The 20,644-nt window shown below is 42.6% G+C and overlaps 1 protein-coding gene, 1 non-coding gene and 1 pseudogene across 2 annotated transcripts in view; 1 reads left to right on the top strand and 2 right to left on the bottom strand.

The window, feature by feature from the left end:
* Window positions 1-14,429, bottom strand: part of PCOLCE2 (procollagen C-endopeptidase enhancer 2) — a 92,378-nt gene extending 77,949 nt beyond the window's left edge. Inside the window, exons 1-2 of the mRNA XM_055569435.1 lie at window positions 14,067-14,429; window positions 12,961-13,069 (exon numbers count right to left, since the gene is read on the bottom strand). Coding sequence (XP_055425410.1) covers window positions 12,961-13,069; window positions 14,067-14,149 — 192 coding nt within the window. The 5' untranslated portion in view covers window positions 14,150-14,429. The remainder of the gene's footprint in view (window positions 1-12,960; window positions 13,070-14,066) is intronic.
* Window positions 5,953-6,025, bottom strand: TRNAG-CCC (transfer RNA glycine (anticodon CCC)). The gene has a single exon. It is a non-coding gene; the product is annotated as a tRNA-Gly (tRNA).
* On the top strand, window positions 14,148-18,375 carry LOC129644522 (ferritin light chain-like; annotated as a pseudogene).
* The last annotated feature ends 2,269 nt before the right edge of the window (window positions 18,376-20,644 follow it).

The raw sequence follows: 20,644 nt of genomic DNA, 5'->3' as shown, positions 1-20,644 counted from the left end.
AGATCCCCTGGAGAAGGCCATGGCAACCCACTCCACTATTCTTCCCTGGGAAATCTTATGGACAGAGGAGCCTGGCAGGTTACAGTCTAAGACACGACTGAGTCAGACACAACTGAGCAACTGAGCGTGCGCGCGCACACACACACACACACACACACACAAGGGTTGTAAGAATCACAAAGTTTCTGAATGACACTCTCCTAATTAAGAAACAAACAACAAGCAGCTATGGCGCTCTTGTTCATACAATCAAGTTTGGGTATGAGACATTTCTGTTAACTGTACTCATTTTTACTAAGGACTTAGATATAAATAATATTAAGTCAAGCACTGGGTTAAATTACTACTCAGGCAGCTGAAATAATGAAGCCTAGTCCAACCAATGTATATGTACATTAAGACAAACCCCACAGTTAAGACTGGAATTTAAATCTCTATTTAACTCTAAATCCTACATGTAGTTTAAAGCCAGGAAATATTTGTTGAAGGCCAAAATTCCATTCCCCTATCTGTCCTGCTGTGGTTATGCCAGGCAAATAATAATTACAGTAATTTTAGAACTCTTTGCTATAGCCTTCAGTATAATTAAGGGACTTAAATGTTGAGTTCCTGTCTAAATTCCCTATTTGTTTTCTCAAATTATATACCTAGTGCTAATCTTAATAAATAATCACTATATGTATCAATTTCCATGAAATTCCATGTCCCACCCCTGCTTTATTTTCATGAAGCCATATGAAGGTTATGGGGATGATGTACATCCCAATCAAAATTTCAGTCTATCATTTCTTTAAACTAAATGTGAATGCCATTTAAATTTAATCAGGCTTTTGGAGGATGTATTCCGTATGATGACTTTAACACACATTAGTAACAAAATCCCCCCATGGTTCAGGAACGCCTATACATCATTGTTTGTTAGGCATACTTAGAAATATGAAGGCATGTGTTGTGAAATAGCCCTGTGCTGTCAAACAAAGGGCATATAACAATTTTTCAAGTCTCAGAGCAGCACAGAGGTAAAATGAGTCATGGCATCTTTTACTCTTTGCATGAGGTAAGAACTATTTTCATTTAAATCATCTAAAACCTTCAATAATTTTTAAAATCTCATAAGCCTTATTCCACATTATCAATATTTAAAACTATACTTACAGTGAGCAGCATAATTATTTACACAACAGAATTGCTATTGATTTTCTATTTTAAGGTGTTTATTTTTAAAAAATTTTATCCATTTGTTTATTTTTGGCTGCACTGGGTTTTTGTTGCTGCACGAAGGTTTTCTCTAGCTGCAGCAAGCAGGGGCTACTCATTGTGGTGACTTCTCTTGTTGTGAAGCACCGGTTCTAGGGCTCATGGGCTTCAGTCGTTGCAGTTCACAGGCTCTAGGGCTCGGGCTCAGCTGTTGTGCATGGACTTAGTTGCCCTGCAGCATGTGGGATCTTCCCGGATCAAGGACTGAACTGGTGTCCCCTGCATTGGCAAGTGGACCACTGGAGCATCAGGGAAGTCCTTGATTTTCCTAACTACTTTCTGTTGTTCAGTTGCTAACTCATGTTTGACTCATGTTTGGCAATTCCATGGACTGCAGTGCACCAGGCTCCTCTGTCCATGGGATCTCCCAGGCAAGAATAGTGGAGTGGGTTGCCATTTCCTTCCCCAGATCTTCCCAACCCAGGGATCGAACCCGGGTCTCCTGCATTGGCAGGTGGATTCTTTATCACTGAGCCACCAGGGAACCCTAACTACTCCCTACCAGATTATAAACTCCCTAAGGATAGAAACTAGGTCTTCCCCTTTTACTCCCAGGACCCCACCCAATGCTCAGTACATAGTAGATGCTCAACAAGCATTGAATGAATGTTTGTTTATTTGTTATAGAAGGGCATAAGTGTGCATTTGTATCACCAAGTTAGAAATGTGCTAGTCTTTTCATACCATTTTCAGGGATATTTGTAAAGATAGAAATGCGTTAGACCTCAGTTTCACCATTTGTGAAATGGACATAACATGTATCCATTGACATCACAGAATAGGATGCAGATGAAATAACTACATGTTATTATTTTAGATCTGTGACCTACATAATAACTAGTATATTTAATTGCTGTTGAACAGAAAAAAGGTAGTTATCAAATTGACAGTACGTATATTACTTGGGGAACCTGAAGATCTACATATGACGATGCCTTTTTTCTTCTGTATGAATCAGCTAAACAAGGAAAATTTTGCCACATACTTTCAGCTTAAATGGGACTGACTCTATTCATTGCTGTAATTCTCCCATTTCTGGCATAGGTCTGTGACTTTCTGATCGGCCCACATTACTTACTTCAGAGTTAAAGGAACCTCCAGTACCAAATTTTAAACTGCTCAAATGTTAGCTGGTTTTTTTCCCAAGCCAGATTTCTGCCAAAAATAATAACTGAAACCTTCAATAATCTGCTCTCTAATTTCAGTGCCTTTAAAAAAAATTGGAAATGAAGAGATATAAATCATAAATAAATACTTTGCAATTTCAATGATGATTTATAACAATAGGACCACATACATGAATTATCTCATTTTTAAAAACTGTTAATGATGCCCACTTTTAAATGTAAGGACAAAATAATTTTCACTGACATCTGCATACCAACTGCTATTTATTTAGATAATAACAGCAATTCAGATGGAATACTTAGTTTTAACGTCAGGAACCAATTTAAAAGAAAGATTTCTACATACCTAGTAGAGGAGAGTTCCCAGAAGGTTCTAGGCTTCAAGTTTCCTCTAATTTGCATAGCGGCTATAAACAAAGGTTCAGCTGGTTCCACTTAGCTGGCCATGCCACATGCAGCCCAAGTCAGACTCTGAAGAGAATTGCTTTCGCAAGGTGTTATTTTGCTACCTATGTATGGTCTTCTTATTTTAAAAAATTGTTTCAAATCATCACTATGAATTTCTAGTTCTACTGTGAGACTGAATAATGAACAAGTTATGGATGAGACTGTCAAGGTTTAGAAGCATTGGTGATGTGGCAAGTTAGCAACGAATTTATCAGGAAACCATTAATAGAATGGTGATCTTTGTGCCTCTGGAATCAAGAAGTCAAGGTGCCTGTTGGGCTTTACCTCCCTTCCCACTCAGAGCCTGGGAAACACGTCATCCCAAGCTGCCCAGCCCGCCGTGCTCACATCTCCCACGTATTCATCTGTGTGTCTCCAGCACCTAGAACCATGCCTAGGGGGCTCTTCGTACACGTGCCTTGCCAATGTAGCAGTAAGCCGTATCCCACTGGCTGTGCTCTTGTTGACAATGGTCCACTCTTCCTGACTTTTGGGCGGGGGGGATCTCTGGCAGGACGGTCTCCAGCACAGTCCTGGCCCTCTGGGCATATGTGCCCAGCACAAGGACCACTGTAACAGAGAGGTCCAGGTGGTGACATGTCAATAAGTGGAGCTTCCCTTCGTGTTGCCAGGTTTGATACAGGTGCAGTTACTATTAACAGTTCTTATCCTTCAATCACTTTGGATGACTTTTGCCTCAACCCAGTCATGTCCTTCCAAGCCTGTTTAGAAGACCAGCCACCAGTTTCTAAAAATTAGACATCCTTCAGCTGTCAAATCATACTTAACTCCTGACCACCCCTATGTATGCAGGCTTAGTATGTTATGCAGACACTCCCTAGGTCACAGTAGGGAACATCAACTCATAAAGGAAACTAAGAAACCCTTAACCCCATCACTGATAACAAAATATTTTAAAATTTCTTAATCCTCAAATTCTCTTATTTGATCTCTTTTTTAGAACACACTCAGGAAAATTGATTTGAACATTTTTTAGAACACAGTCAGCAAAATTAATTAGTAAAACCTAATACCAACTCATCTCACACGCTAGTAAAGTGATGCTTAAAATTCTCCAAGCTAGGCTTCAGCAATACATGAACCGTAAACTTCCAGATGTTCAAGCTGGTTTTAGAAAAGGCAGAGGCACCAAATTGCCAACATCCGCTGGATCATGGAAAAAGCAAGAGAGTTCCAGAAAAACATCTATTTCTGCTTTATTGACTATGCCAAAGCCTTTGACTGTGTGGATCACAATAAACTGTGGAAAATTCTGAAAGGAATGGGAATCCCAGAGCACCTGACCTGCCTCTTGAGAAACCTGTATGCAGGTCAGGAGGCAACAGTTAGAACTGGACATGGAACAACAGACTGGTTCCAAATAGGAAAAGGAGTTCGTCAAGGCTGTATATTGTCACCCTGCTTATTTAACTTATACACAGAGTACATCATGAGAAATGCTGGGCTGGATGAAGCACAAGGTGGAATCAAGATTGCCAGGAGAAATATCAATAACCTCAGATATGCAGATGACACCACCTACAGATGACATCACCTCTTGGTGAAAGTGAAAGAGGAGAGTGAAAAAGTTGCCTTAAAGCTCAACATTCAGAAAACTAAGATCATGGCATCCAGTCCCATCACTTCATGGCAAATAGATGTAGAAACAGTGGAAACAGTGTCAGACTTTATTTTTCTGGGCTCCAAAATCACTGCAGATGGTGATTGCAGCCATGAAATCAAAAGACGCTTACTCCTTGGAAGGAAAGTTACGACAAACCTAGATAGCATATTGAAAAGCAGAGACATTACTTTGTCAACAAAGTTTTGTCTAGTCAGGCTATGGTTTTTCCAATGGTCATGTATGGATGTGAGAGTTGGACTATAAAGAAAGCTGATCGCTGAAGTATTGATGCTTTTGAACTGTGGTGTTGGAGAAGACTCTTGAGAGTCCCTTGGACTGCAAGGAGATCCAACCAGTCCATCCTAAAGGAGATCAATCCTGAGGGTTCATTGGAAGGACTGATGTTGAAGCTGAATCTCCAATCCTTTGGCCACCTGATGGGAAGAGCTGACTCATTTGAAAAGACCCTGATGCTGGGAAAGATTGAGGGCAGGGGGAGAAGGGGATGACAGAGAATAAGATGGTTGGATGGCATCACTGACTCAATGGACATGGGTTTGGGTGGACTCCGCGGGTTGGTGATGGACAGGGAGGCCTGGCGTGCTGCGGTTCATGGAGTCGCAAAGAGTCGGACACGACTGAGCGACTGAACTGAACTGAATACTAACCTCACTGCATACGACAGGCTCTAGGTTTATCCGCACCACTACGACTGACTCAATTTCTTTCCTTTTTAAGGCTCAGTAATATTCCTGTGTGTGTGTGTATATATATATATATATATACACACACACACTACATCTTCTTTATCCATTCATCAATGGACATCTAGGTTGCTTCCATGTCCTGGATATTGTAAATAGTGCTGCAGTGAACATTAGAGCACATGTGTCTTTTTGAGTTATGAGGGTCATACTGCATATATATGAAATCTAGAAAAACAGTATGGATCAACCTGTCTGCAGGGCAGGAATGCAGACGCACACTTAGATAATGGTCATGTGGACACAGCAAGGGAGGGAGACAGTGGGAAAAACTGAGAGTAGCACTGACATGTATACACTACCACGCGTAACACAGGTATCTAGCAGGAAGCTTCTGTGCAGAGCAGGGAGCATAGCTCAGTGCTCTGTGATGACCTAGAAGGGTGGGAAGTCGGTGCGGGGGGGTTGGAAGGGAGGTCTAAGAGGGTGGGGATATAGCTCATTCACTTGCTATACAGCAGAAATGAACACAATGTTGTAAAGGAACTACATTCCAATTAAAAAAAAAAACAAAACCTTGAACGTTATCTACAACAGCACCGTCCAAAAGAACTTTTTGTGATGATGGACATATTCATATTAAATACTGTCTAATACGGTGACTGCCATCTACATGTGGCCACTGAGCATTTGAAATATGACCGAGGAACTGGATTTTTTAAAAGCTTTTTTTGGCCATGCTGGGTCTTAGTTGTGGCATGCAGGATCTTTTGTTCTGGCATCTGGGACCTAGTTCCCTGACCAGGTATCGAACCTGGATCCCCTGCATTGGGAGTGCAGAGTCTTAGCCACTGGACCACCAGAGAAGTTCCAAAGAACTGGATTTAAAATGTGTAACTTAAATTTAATTGTTTAAATTTAAATAGCCAATGTTGATTGTACATTTAGACAGTGCAGTTGTCCACAGAATAGCAATGAATTCTTTTAAGTACTATAATTTAAGGACAAATCTAAATTTCCACTCTGCAAATTGAACTTCCATATCAGAAAGTCCAATACAAATGGCTAGAAAGTTTGCTTGTGACCACTAACTAGCCTTCACCTTTCTCAAAGTATACAGACATTAACATCAGACTTCCCCAACCCCCCAGTGATAAGACACAGTTTGAGGACAAGGATTTGATGGTGAAAGCCACCCTGCTGGGACACATCTCCAGTCTAGAAGAATGGACTGGGAGGCAGATGAGGGTGAGAGGTGGGATATTTCTAGCTATGGGAACTTGAGTTTGAGGGCTACTCTGAGACTCTTCCATCTTGAGGGGTCTCTATGATACTGAGTCACCAGTGGGAACTCCTCAGTTTACTGACTGCAGGAGCTGGAAGGTAGACTGGATCCACTGGCTTTCCGAAAGCTTTTAATAAACTGCCTTGTTTGAGGCTATACCAGAACACAGCCCTGTCTGGAGCAGGTGACAAGGAAGGGTCCAGAGAGAGCCTGGAGGATCGGGCCTCTTGGCTGGTACCACTCCACCCTTGCTGCATTCAGAACCTCTAAGACAACTGCTTTAGGCAGAAGGCTCCATATTTCTTTATCTCCTTGGTAACTACCCTGTCCATTCTACCACCTTCTCGCTCCTGGAGACCACAGAGCTTCCTAAATGGTCTCCTGGCTTTTACTCTTAGCTCCCTACAACTCGTCTTCCACACAGCAGCCAGAATCATCTTTTCAAATCAAATCATCTCTGGACTTCCCTGACAGTCCAGGGGTTAATTAAGATTTTGCCTTCCAATTCAGGTGTGCGAGTTCAATCCCTGGTTAGGGAGCTGAGATCCCACATACCTGAAGGATAAAAGACCAAAACATAAAACAGAAATGATATTATAACAAATTTAATAAAGACTTTAAAAATGGTCCACATCAAAGAAAAAAATCTTAAAAAAAAAAATCAGATCATTTGACTCCTCTGCAAGATTCCCTGGTAGCTTCCTACTCAAAAAATTCAACCTCTTCACCATGGCCTGCAAGGCCCTGCTCACCTTTTTGACTTCTTCTCTGATCATCCCCTTTGCTCATTCTGTTCCCAGCCACACTGATCTCCTGGCTGTTCTTCAGACAAGTCAAGCTTCTTTGAATCTCAGGGCCTTTGTTCCGATGCTTGCTGTTTCTTCTGCCTAAAATGCTCTTCCCCAGACCTTCACATGGCTGGCTCCTTATCACTCAGGCCTCAGTTCAAATGTCACCTCCTCAGAGTGGCCTTTCCTGATCACCTCATTCATTGCTCCTGCTATTCCACCGCTAAATTATGTCTGTTTAGTTGTTTCACAAATTTCCTGAGGAATATTAACATATTATAAAACTCACCCATTTTAAGTGCACTTTTAGTGAAAATACCAAGTTGTACAGCCACCACCATAGGTCAATTTTAGACTATTTCCACCTTCTTGAGATCCCTCGTGACCATTAACTGTTAATCCCCATACCTACCTGTCCCCTGCCACAGGCAAGCACTAATCGATAATACTCTGTCTCTACGGATTTGCCTTTTCTGAATATTTCATGTAAATGAATTATACAATTATTATCTAATACTCCACTGCTCTGTTTTATTTTAATTATTCTTTTCTTTTGACTGTGCCATGCAGCTTGCAGAATCTTATTTCCCTGACCAGGGACTGAACCTGCATCCTCGGCAATGGAAGTACAGCATCCTAACCACTGAGCCACGAGGAAATTCCCTTATTTTATTTTGAAAATATTTTTGATCTTGGTAAAATATACATAACATAAAATGCACCCATTTCCGCCATTATTGTAAGTGTATAGGTCAGTAGCATTAAGTGCACTCACATTGTGGTGCGCCCATCACCAACACGCAACTCCAGAACCTTCTCATCCCTCCCAACTGAACCTCTATATCCATTAAATACTAACTCCTTTCCTCTACTCCCCAGCCTGAGAAGACTACCATTCTACTTCCTTTCTCTGATTCTGACTACTCTTGGTGCCCCCATGTTAAAAGAATCATACAATATTTGTCCTTTTGTGACTGGCTTATTTCACTTAGCATAATGTCTTCAAGGTTTATCCATGTTGTAGCAGGTGTCAGAATTTCTTTAATAGTTAGAGCTGAATAATATTCCTCTGTATACCGCATTTTGTTTGTCCATTCATCTGTAGATAGATACCTGGGTTGCTTCTACCTTTTGGCTATTGTGAATAACGTGGCCAAGAACATGGACATATAAATATCTGTTCAAATTCCAGCTTTCACTTCTTTTCGGTATACACCCTGATGTGGAATTTCTGGGTAATATGATAATTCTATGCTTAATTTCTTGAGAAAGTGTCCCATTGTTTTCCACAGCAGCTGCATAATTTTACATTCCTACCAGCAATGCACAAGGGTTCCAATGTCTCCGCTTCTTTGTCAACACTTGTTATTTTCTATTTTTTATAATAGCCATCCTAATGGGTGTGAAGTAGTAGCCACTTTATTTTTATAATTCACTCATCATTACTTATTTACGTATTTAAATAAGAAATATTTAAATATTTTCTTATTTACTTGTTTGTTTAAACATTAATTCCCTCATCTCTCCAAACTAGGATGCTAGCTGCATGAGGGCAAGGAGCTTGTTCACCATAACTCCAGTGGTATCCAAGACCGAACACATTTGTTGAATGAATAATAGACCTTAGGGCTACAAGCTTCTACAAACTGTAGCCCAACCATAGTTCTCTTTCTATTATCAACCCAGGGACACACAGAAGCTGCTAAGTAGTTTCATTTGTGTCCGACTCTGTGTGACCCCATAGACACCAGCCCACCAGGCTCCCCCATCCCTGGGATTCTCCAGGCAAGAACACTGGAGTGGGTTACCATTTCCTTCTCCAATGCATGAGAGTGAAAAGTGAAAGTGAAGTCGCTCAGTCATGTCCGACTCTTAGCGACCCCATGAACTGCAGCCTACCAGGCTCCTCCCTCTATGGGATTTTCCAGGCAAGAGTACTGGAGTGGGTTGTCATTGCCTTCTCCCACACAGAAGCTAGGGAGTTTCTTTTAGCTACTCTGACACACCAGAGGACCATTAGAAAGAACTGTAAAGATTTTTACCAATGATGCAGTTCTTTTCCTTGTGAAATATGAAGAAAAGAAGATACCGTCAAACTATAACCTTGAGAGCATCCACAGCTTTTGTGAACATTCTGCTGAGGGTACAATTATAACCAGGAGAATGTGCTGGGCTCCTCTGGAAGCTCTTGGTCCTATTCACATGCAAACATACAAGAGGCAGCTGCTTGAAATAGAATCAACCAGCTAAGAGTGAAAACTATAAAGCTTTTCACTAGAAAAACAAATTGTGCCGTCCTTTCTTGTACATTACCTATGCTTTCTAAAAATATATTTTTTTTCTAAAAAGGCTGGCATTTGTTACTCAACTTTTGAACATTAGTTCGGGCAGCCTAGGCAAACCACAAATAAATATGTCACAGAGACTGCCTGTCGTCTGCTTGTTTTCCCTTCTTTCCACAGGTGATAGAAGATGTTTATTCAAAAGAAGACTTCTGGATTTTAGCGGAGCACACAGATTCCTGACAAGAAGCCTTCATTTCAGGGCTTCCTTGAAGCTAGTAAGGGCCATGTAATTAGTAACCGGCAAATGTGATGTGAACAGCGAGGTGCACGAAATTCTGCACAATGTCCTTAAAGGGAGGATCTGTGCCCTTCTTCTCTTCCTTTTTGCTGGCTAGACCATGTACCTACCTGATGGCTGGAACTTGAGCACACATCTGAATGGATACTGAGTTACTAATGATTTGAAGCAGCCACACCAATTCTGGATTGTCTACCTCCAGATCCCTTCACGTAAGAGAGAACCAAGCTTCTGGTTTTGTTGTTGCTCTAATTGCTAAGTTGTGTCCGACTCTTTGCAACCCCATGGACTGTAGCACGCCAGGCTCCTCTGTCCACCGGATTTCCCAGACAAGAATACTGGTGTGGGTTGCCATTCCCTTCTCCAGGGGATCTTCCCAACCAAAGGATCGAACCTGCGTCTCCTGCATTGACAGGCAGATTCTTTACCACTGAGCCACCAGGGAAACCCAAGCTTCTGGTTGAGCTACTGTTACTTTGGATCCCTTTAACTGGGAGCTGACCTAGTCCTAACTCACATAGAATCTCCCCAAGAAGATTATAGGAGAACTGAAGTACAAAAATTTCCTAAAGGTACGTGACAACATTGATTGTTCCATCAAAGATGAGCTGCTTTAAGCTGATGCCAAGCCCAGCTAAGCCAATATACTAAGTGGGTGGCAGTGATCTGCCACATTGCCTGTGGGTCAGAAGGAAAGATGAGTCAATACCAGCAACAAAGGGTAACAGTGTTGGCTAATATTTAGTGAGCACTTATTATATCCCAGGCACTCAGCCCAAGAGCTTTATATGTACCATCTCATGTTGTCTTTACAACAATCCTGAGGTTTAAAGAAGATAAATCCATCACACAGCTTATGAGTGAAGAAATGTGAGCCCACCTACCTCACCTTTGCATTGTATCCATATGCAGCATCCATTAATACTTCCCTCCCCCATACATAAGAATGGGGTAGTCAGGGCTCTCTAGAGCACTCTAGTTTGTCAAGGAGAACTTTCACTGGACACCCTCCTCTGTCCCGCCAACACTAACAATGCCCCTAACACCCAAAACACTGGGCTAACCATGGAGTCTACTTGTCAGGCACAAGATGCCTCTCAGTCCCTAATTTCCTTGGATCATTTTTAACTCATAGCCATTTACTTACAACTGAAACACAACTATAACATGAAAACCAAGTTACATGTTTATTTCAGAGCCTTATTTCACATTTATGCTAATATCAATATTTCGAGGGGATTCCCTGGTGGTTCAGCAGTAAAGAATCTACCTGCAATGCAAGAGACCCGAGCTTCATCACTCGGTCAGGAAGACCCCTGGAGGAGGGCATGGCAATTGACTCCAGTATTCTTGCTGGAGAATCCCCATGGACAGAGGAGCCTGGCAGGGCTACAATTGAGTCGGACACAACTGAAGCAACTGAGCATGAACATTTATACCCCTGCTCTGGGAACATTTATACCCCTGCTCTGAGGAAACTCAGTTTCCTCATCTATAATATGGGAATAATAGTACTTTCTCACAGTGATTTCAAAGATTCGGTAAAATTATGCCTGTTAACTTCTGGCACACAGTGCTCAACAAGAGGTATCTACTTAAAAAAATCATAATTCATGGCTGACATTGAATGAAGCTTTCAGTGAACTAATATGTTCAATTATTAAACAACTTCCCTAAAATGAAAAAATACAGAAGATAACAGTCACTACTGTGCTGACTGGAAAGATGACTTGGTCTAGTTGACTAAATCCAGACTTATTTTTTTTAAGCTGCTGCTGCTAAGTCGCTTCAGTCATGTCCAACTCTGTGTGACCCCATAGACGGCAGCCCACCAAGCTCCCCTGTCCCTGGGATTCTCCAGGCAAGAACACTGGAGTGGGTTGCCATTTCCTTCTCCAATGCATGAAAGTGAAAAGTGAAAGTGAAGTCGCTCAGCCGTGCCCGACTCTTAGCAACCCCATGGACTGCAGCCCACCAGGCTCCTCCGTCCATGGGATTTTCTAGGCAAGAGTACTGGAGTGGGGTGCCATCGCCTTCTCTTTTTTAAGCTAGCTGTCTTTAAATCTGACTTCTTATCTTGACTTAACTTAATCTATGCTATTACTAACCAGCCTGGGCATTCTGTTAGTTTTTGTTTGACATTTAGGCATTTCCCCCCCCGAAAGTGAAAGTAAAAGTTGTTCAGTCCTGTCTGACTTTTTTCGACCCCATGGACTACAGAATTATTCATGCCAGAATACTGGAGTGGGTAGCCGTTCCCTTCTCCAGGGAATCTTCCCAACCCCGGGATCGAACCCTGGTTTCCCACATTGCAGGCACATTCTTTACCAGCTGAGCCATAAGGGAAGCCCTTTTCCCCACTAAGTTATTATTATTCTCTATTTTTAGATTGCCTTTAATGGTGGTTTTTAAAAAATATCCATTGCCCCCAAATGCAGTTCTGAGAACAATCATTTAATTTTTTTAATATTTATTTATTTGTCTATACCAGGTCTCAGCTGCAGCATGCAGGATCTTGTGTTGTGGGATCCTTTTTAGCTGCAGCATGCTAACTTCTAGTTGAAGTATGTGGAACTTCCCCCACCAGGGCTCAAACCCTTGCCCTCTGCATTGGAAGCTCAGAGTCTTAGCCACTAGACCACGAGGGAAGTCCCTTTAGGGTGGTTTTAAGTCAGAGACATTAATAGGATGTTTTTTTTTTTCTTTTTCTTTTGCCTAACCGCCCTCCAATGGATATAAAGTAGTCAGAGGTGAGTACTACCTTTGATTTTCTATCCACCACTGGGAGACATTTATGAAAGGCACAAGCAATAAATAGCTCCTAAAAGTCTTTACAAGGGGCCTTTGCTTGAAAATAGCCTTCATTCTGAACCCATGAAATTCAGCTGAGTCCAACTGGGTTTTCAGAAAACACATCTGCTTTAAGAATTTATCCCTCCAAGCATTATCTCGAGCCCTTTCTAATTGTTAATGCAGGACACCATCAGTTCTATTAAAAATCTCCCAAATAGTTGAGGCAAAGCCAACATTTCACTATTTCAGACATTTACCCCCAACCCAAATTCTGTCACCAGAAGAAAAAAGCAGCAGCTCTTCCAGTTTTCAGTATTCATTTTTCGAGAATAATCTTTTAACAACTGCTTACTGTGATTTTCCAGGTACATTTGCTATTGGGAGGGTACACTCCAGGAAAACCTTCGCTGCCAATAAATCCAGACTCTCCGGTAAGAATGCCGCCACATGTGAAAACAGGTCTGGGAAAATAAGAGAGGAAAAGAAATCTGAAACAGAGCCTAACAATTCACTGTCAATTTCAGAAAGATGTAGTTTATTAATAGGGATAAAATGAATACTATTAAGTGCCTGCATCATATAGAGAATTTGAAATACTTATTAGCTCTTAGAATATTTAAATTATAGCCTAATAAAACATTCAGTCCAGCTACAATGATCTCCACCGTAGTAACACTATAATAACAAGATCAATCTATCGATCTATCCATCCATCCATCCACCATCCATATGCAATCAAGTCCATATCAAGTGATAAGATGTCACTGGAAAATGGTAAATAGAAAATGTAACTGGGGGGAGTGAGAGAGAAGGGGTGAGAGCTAGGCTCTATGAAGTGCATGGTTTTAAAGATAGACAAGTAATTAGTTAATGTGGAAAAGTTTTAATTTCCTAGATGAAGAGAGATGCCTAATTCTCCCTGTTTTGGAAAACAGCTGGCCATTGGCAGAGCCTCCCACTGAAAAGGGATGTTGATGGTGATGGAGGTGGAAAAGGAGATGCCAAAGTTGGCCATAGGACGAGTCCCCAGCCCAGGTCCTGGAGCCATCCGGCAGCTCAGAGGTTGAAGAGTTAACTTTCCGAGAGCTGCTCCAGGGCGCCGGGCAACTCGGGCTTTTCCGTAGGCTTAAGCCTCTGGGCAAAGCGTCTCCAGGGAAGAAAACAGAAGTAAACCAAAGTTCACATATTTGGGCCCCAGTGCTTCTTTGCACCCGCATAAAGCTGCGGGCAGAGGAGACCCAGGGCAGGTTAAGCCCCTACCACGTGGTGGCTGGCCAGCTGCAGGGCCGTCCAGCGGGCGAAACTGGGGGCGCAGGAGGGAGCCCCGACGACGGGCGCCGTCCCGTGTCCCGGTGGCGCGTGGGTCCCCCGGCGCCCCAAAGCGGACTCGGTAAAGTAAAGCAGCGGGCGAGGGGCAGGGAGGGAGAAGGGGAGGAGTGCGGTTGGGGGTCGCATTACCTCTCGGAGAGCTGCGGCCGCGAGTGCTGGGCGGCGGCGACCAGCAGCAGGCAGAGCGGGGCCCAGGCGCCCGCGCCCCTCATGGCTGGTGAAGACGCTCGGGGCTCGCCCCACCCCGGCGCGCACACCGGAGCACCGCGCGCTCCGCACCCGCCCGGGCTCCCGCCCCGGCGCGCCCCGCACCCCGGCTTCTCCCGCTCGCTCGCACGCGCCGCCGCAGGGTAGCCCAGGTAGCTGGGTGTGCGCGGCAGGCGGGGCCGGGCCGCTTTTCTAGAGGCGATTACGGTGCAGTCTGCTTCGCCGCTGGATGTCCCCTGAGGAGTTGCTCTGGCAGCCACAGGCCACTGCTGAATATCCCGTTTGTTCTCCAGCGGCGAGAGGGGGCGGCTCCCAGGCTGGAGCCTCCTCCTCCCTTGGGGCGGGCGGGCGGGCGGCTCCTCGCTGGCACCCCGAGACCCGCAGTCCTGGTCACATCCCGCCGGCAGGGGCGGTGAGGAGAAGGATGAAAGAGAACCCCCTGCCAAGTGGTACCCAAATGGGACTTGGTGCCTTGATCCACAGATGATGGGGGGTGGTGTGGCCTTGGTTTGCTTTAGGGGGTGTTTTTCTCTAGTTGCTTTTAAATAAAAAGTATTGGCGCTTGCTGGTTGCTGGAAAACGTAGGGTTCCTCCTTCAAGCACCCAGCTCCAAGGACAGAAAGGGGAAATAAAAGAGGGATTCTATCATATTTTTAACTCCTATCCTAATTCTCTTACTTTAAGCAAACACGGACCTACACACACACACACCCCTCTATACACACGTACAGTGTCAGTAGATTCTTTTATGTATTTACTGGTGTGTGAGAATAGGGAGATAGTTTCTATTGGGAGAGGGATTAGGAGTTAGAAACAAGTTTTCAGCCATGCGATTTGTGACCGAATTATCATTATTGTGCCAAATATAAGACAAAATCCGGATCATCAGTTCTCACTATCCCCTGTTATGTTTTGAAAATAGTATTTCTTTGCTGGCATCTCTCTCTTTTTAAAAAGATATTTTCCAACAATGTCTTTTTCTGCAGTATTAATTACTTTTTACAGAGAATTTGTTTTTCTAAGAACAATTGCAGTCTTATGGAGTCAAGACTAATTTTAAATATTTATTTTGCTAAGTGCTTCTCAATAACCATAGAGTAGTAAAAGAAAAACAAGAACAGAATGGATTCACTGAGGTTTTTCAATGACCAGGTCCCCACAAAAGGGATATAGCTGAATTTACATGCCTCCTTTTAGATGTTCCTCCTACATTATTTTCACCATTCTAAGCAGAATAATAATAATAAGCATTAAGATAGTACTTACCAAGACTTCATTTCTAATAATGAACCTACAGTGTTAAGAACCTACAGTGTTAAGAACATAAATACTCCTGGCAAGGAAATAAACAAAAGTTGACTACATAGAATAATCTTATTTTTAGAAAAGTGGATTCCAGGAGTCAATAGTAGGAACCAGAATTTCCCTGTGGGGTTTAGATTTTCTTACTATTTTTGAAAACGTGAAGGAAAAATACACCAAGAACTACAACTTTTAAAAAATTTTCTAAAGGCACCACACCCTGTGAGACATTAAAAAATGAAAAAAAGGATTACAGAATTTGGCAAACAACATTACATCCTGAAACCTACACCCTCAACCCAATAAAATTGTTTTAAAACAGCAAATAGGAAAATAAATGATTGTTTATTTTGCACATGTTTCAAGAGTATGCTGTCCAATAGCATATGTGTTTTAGATGATATTTTATTGAAAAGTCAGAGTTTTAAATTATAGAGTGAAAATATTACTCAACTCACTTTCTGGTAATGATTTGAAGTGATCATAGCCAGAAAATACTTCATTCTTAGGACTAAGCTAAGTTTTCAAAATTTTAAATTAAAAAAGTATTAAACATGACTAAGTGGATAGATAACTGTTTGAACATAAGTACACAACAACTCTTTTCTTAATTTGTGTTTATATAATGACTGTGTTTATTACTGTGTTTATATCCTCACTAAAAAAGTTAGAGTTTCAGCACTGATAGTTCTATTATTGTTGAGATATGTAAAAAGACATGGATGTTACCATATGATTTTAGAAATTTACTAAGACCTTATTATTTGCTGTTAGAAATAAATATTTAACTTCGAATTACAATTCTGACCAAAATTATAAACCTTTAATGTCCTGAGAAGTTTAATGTGTTAAAATTGAGACAGACCCAAGTGGACTCTGAAGGTTCATGTAAGAACCTTCAGTGAGACTGATTTTTGGACTTTAGAGATGCAGTGTTGCTATGATGGTAGGTAGCCACAGAATTCCAGGCACTAGGAAAGGGTAAAGGTGGAGGGGACCAAACCCTGTGGATGCAGAGTGGTAGGTGAGGTGATCCTTGTTGTTCAAAGTGTATATTACCCAGCCTTTGCAGTAAACCAAATTGCACAGAGACTCAAAGTCATAAGAGTATGAGGATATTCACCAGTGGACTAACCACTAACAAAATCAGACCACACTCAAATGTATTTTGCTGCATAATATCAGCAACTGTGTGTACATAATATCAACACCTGTGTGTACATTTTGAAGAAAGTAGAGAAAACCACTAGACCATTCAGGTATGACCTAAATGAAATCCCTTATGACTATACAGTGGAAGTGAGAAATAGATTTAAGGGACTAAATCCGATAGACAGAGTGCCTGATGAACTATGGACGGAGGTTCGTGACATTGTAGAGGAGACATGAATCAAGACCATCCCCATGGAAAAGAAATGCGAAAAAGCAAAATGGCTGTCTGAGAAGGCCTTACAAATAGCTGTGAAAAGAAGGGAAGTGAAAAGCAAAGGAGAAAAGGAAAGATATACCCATTTGAATGCAGAGTTCCAAAGAATAGCAAGGAGAGATAAGAAAGCCTTCCTCAGTGACCAGTGCAAACAAATAGAGGAAAACAATAGAATGGGAAAGACTAGAGATCTCTTCAAGAAAATTAGAGACACCAAGGGAACATTTCATGCACAGATGGGCTCAATAAAGGACAGAAATGATAGCGACCTAACAGAAGCAGAAGATATTAAGAAGAGGTGGCAAGAATACACAGAAGAACTGTACAAAAAAGATCTTCACGACCCAGATAATCACGATGGTGTGATCACTCACCTAGAGCCAGACATCCTGGAATGTGAAGTCAAGAGGGCCTTAGGAAGCATCACTACAAACAAAGCTAATGGAAGTGATGGAATTCCAGTTGAGCTATTTCAAATCCCGAAGGATGACGCTGTGAAAGTGCTGCACTCAATATGCCAGCAAATTTGGAAAGCTCAGCAGTGGCCACAGGACTGGAAAAGGTCAGTTTTCATTCCAATCTCAAAGAAAGGCAATGCCAAAGAATGCTGAAACTACCGCACAATTGTACTCATCTCACACGCTAGTAAGGTAATGCTTAAAATTCTCCAAGCCAGAAGTGTGCTCTGCGGCCCCGCAGATCTGTCTCTTGCTTCAATAGTGCTTGGACGGAACAGACGCAGGGACGCCCCTTGCTCCAGCCTCCGACCACCCTCCAACCTTTTTTCCAGTTGCAACCTCTGGAGTCAGCCACCCAGCTGTCCACGATCACCAGGACCAGCCAACATTTTTTAACTCATTATTACCGACCAGATTATTACCGAATCTGAGCTCCCAGATTCGTCAGAATTATTCTACAGAGGTGGAGGCCGCCGTCAACCGCCTGGTTAACATGCAACTGCGGGCCTCCTACGCCTACCTCTCTCTGGGCTTCTATTTCGACCGCGACGATGTGGCCCTGGAGGGTGTGGGTCACTTTTTTCGCGAATTGGCCAAGGAGAAGCGCGAGGGCGCGGAGCGTCTCTTGAAATAGCAAAACCAGCGTGGCGGCCACACCCTCTTCCTGGACGTGCAAAAGCCAGCTCAAGATGAGTGGGGTAAAACCCAGGACGCTCTGGAAGCCGCCCTTCTCGTAGAGAAGAACCTGAATCAAGCCCTGTTGGATCTGCATGGCCTGGCTTCTGCCCGCGGAGACCCCCACATCTGTGACTTCCTGGAGAACCACTTCCTAGATGAGGAAGTGAAACTCATCAAGAAGATGGGTGACCACCTGACCAACCTCCTCAGGCTGGCTGGTCTCCAAGCTGTGTTGGGCGAGTATCTCTTCGAAAGGCTCACCCTCAAGCACGACTAGGAGCTTCTGGAGACCAGTGGCCATTGAAGAACCCACCAACATCAGGGCTGCCTGAAGCCCCTCTCTGCAGCTACTAGGCAGCTTTTTAACACCCTGGAGCCCTCTCTCAAGCCTTGGACCAAATGGAAACAATAAAGCTTTTTGAAGCATTAAAAAAAAAAAAAAATTCTCCAAGCCAGGCTTCAGCAATATGTGAACCGTGAACTTCCAGATGTTCAAGCTGGCTTTAGGAAAGGCAGAGGAACCAGAGATCAAATTGCCAACATCCTCTGGATCATCGAAAAAGCGAGCGTTCCAGAAATACATCTATTTCTGCTTTATTGACTGTGCCAAAGCCTTTGACTGTCTGGATCACAATAAACTGTGGAAAATTCTTCAAGAGATGGGAATCCCAGACCACCTGACCTGCCTCTTGAGAAACCTATATTGAGGTCAGGAAGCAACAGTTAGAACTGGACATGGAACAACAGACTGATTCCAAATTGGGAAAGGAGTATGTCAAGGCTGTATATTATCACCCTACTTATTTAACTTATATGCAGAGTACATCTTGAGAAACACTGGGCTGGATGAAGCACAAGCTGGAATCAAGATTGCCAGGAGAAATATCAATAACTGCAGATATGCAGATGACACCACCCTTATGGCAGAAAGTGAAGAAGAACTAAAGAGCCTCTTGATGAAAGTGAAGGAGGAGAGTGAAAAAGTTGGCTTAAAGCTCAACATTCAGAAAACAAAGATCATGGCATCCAGTCCCATCACTTCATGGCAAATAGATGGGGAAACAGTGGAAACAATGTCAGACTTTATTTTTCTGGGCTCCAAAATCACTGCAGATGGTGACTGCAGCCATGAAATGAAAAGACGCTTACTCCTTGGAAGGAAAGTTATGACCAACCTAGATAGCATATTAAAAAGCAGAGACATTACTTTGCCAATGAAGGTCGGCCTAGTCAAGGCTATGGTTTTCCCAGTGGTCAAGTACGGATGTGAGAGTTGGACTATAGAGAAAGCTGAGCGCCAAAGAATTGATGCTTTTGAACTGCAGTGTTGGAGAAGACTCTTGAGAGTCCCTTGGACTGCAAGGAGATCCAACCAGTCCATCCTAAAGGAGATCAGTCCTGAGGGTTCATTGGAAGGACTGATGTTGAAGCTGAAACTCCAATCCTTTGGCCACCTGATGCAAAGAGCTGACTCATTTGAAAAGACCCTGATGCTGGGAAAGATTGAGGGCAGGAGAAGAAGGGGACGACAGGGGATGAGATGGTTGGATGGCATCACCAACTTGATGGATATGGGTTTGGGTGGACTCCGGGAGTTGGTGATGGACAGGGAGGCCTGACGTGCTGCAGTTCACAGGGTCGCAAAGAGTCAGACACGACTGAGCGACTGAACTGAACTGTCTGTACTCACTCGCTCAGTTGTGTCTGACCCTTTGCGACCCCATGGACTGTAGCCTTCCAGGCCCCTCTGTCCATGGCATTTTACAGGCAAGAATACTGGAGCAGATTGCCATTTCCTACTCCAGGGGATCGTTTAGAACCAGGGATCAAACACATTTCTCCTGTGTCTCCTGCATAACAGGTGGATTCTTTACCATTGAGCCACCTGGGAAACTCCCTAGCTAGGCCCAATATGTCAACTTCTTTGTTAGTTAGTACCTGGTCAGTTCATCAACCTTGCAAATATCTGAAAATGCAACATAAATACATTGCACATTTAATTCATGGTGCAGTACTGATCTTGTAAAAGGTCCAGAATCTCACAAGATGGAAACAAGTGATGTTGAAAGAAGTGGAGGGATGATGGACTTTTTTGACAAATGAAAACCTAGAACAATCATCCAGTGAACAACTGAAGGAAAAAAGCTAAAGGTCTCTGACCAAAAAAAAAAGATTTTTAATGCCAAAAATATTAGAGATGCCCATGTGAACAATTAAAAGTCCCTAAGCTATTTTTTTCTAAAGTAATCTACTTTATGATTTTGTGAAAGTCAAAGGTGGAGGGAAGAATGTTTGTATCTTGCTCAAATGCATTTTCATAGGGAAAATTATTCTGAAAATCCACATTTGATTCAGTATTTTGAGAATTGGCACATAGCTGAAAATATAGATGAAATTTTGTTTATACAATATTTAATTTAAAATTTTTTAGTTTTGTTTTTGAAGGTAAAATTCTAAACAGTTTTTCAATATCTGCTGTGAAAATTTGGAACTTGTTTTCAGTACATTTTAAGTGGCCTTTTAATCTCAGCTGTGATCATCTCTAATTACCCTGAAAGGCACCTGAACCACAATGAGGGCTCTGCATCAGATTGAAGAGGAGAGGCCGAGAGAGGACATAATAGGGATCTGGGTTC

This window comes from Bubalus kerabau, chromosome 2 (genome assembly GCF_029407905.1).
Source record: "Bubalus kerabau isolate K-KA32 ecotype Philippines breed swamp buffalo chromosome 2, PCC_UOA_SB_1v2, whole genome shotgun sequence".
In the NCBI taxonomy this organism is placed as follows: domain Eukaryota; kingdom Metazoa; phylum Chordata; class Mammalia; order Artiodactyla; family Bovidae; genus Bubalus; species Bubalus kerabau.
The sequence above is the reverse complement of the archived record's forward strand: the minus strand, read 5'-3'. Positions and strand labels throughout refer to the sequence as shown.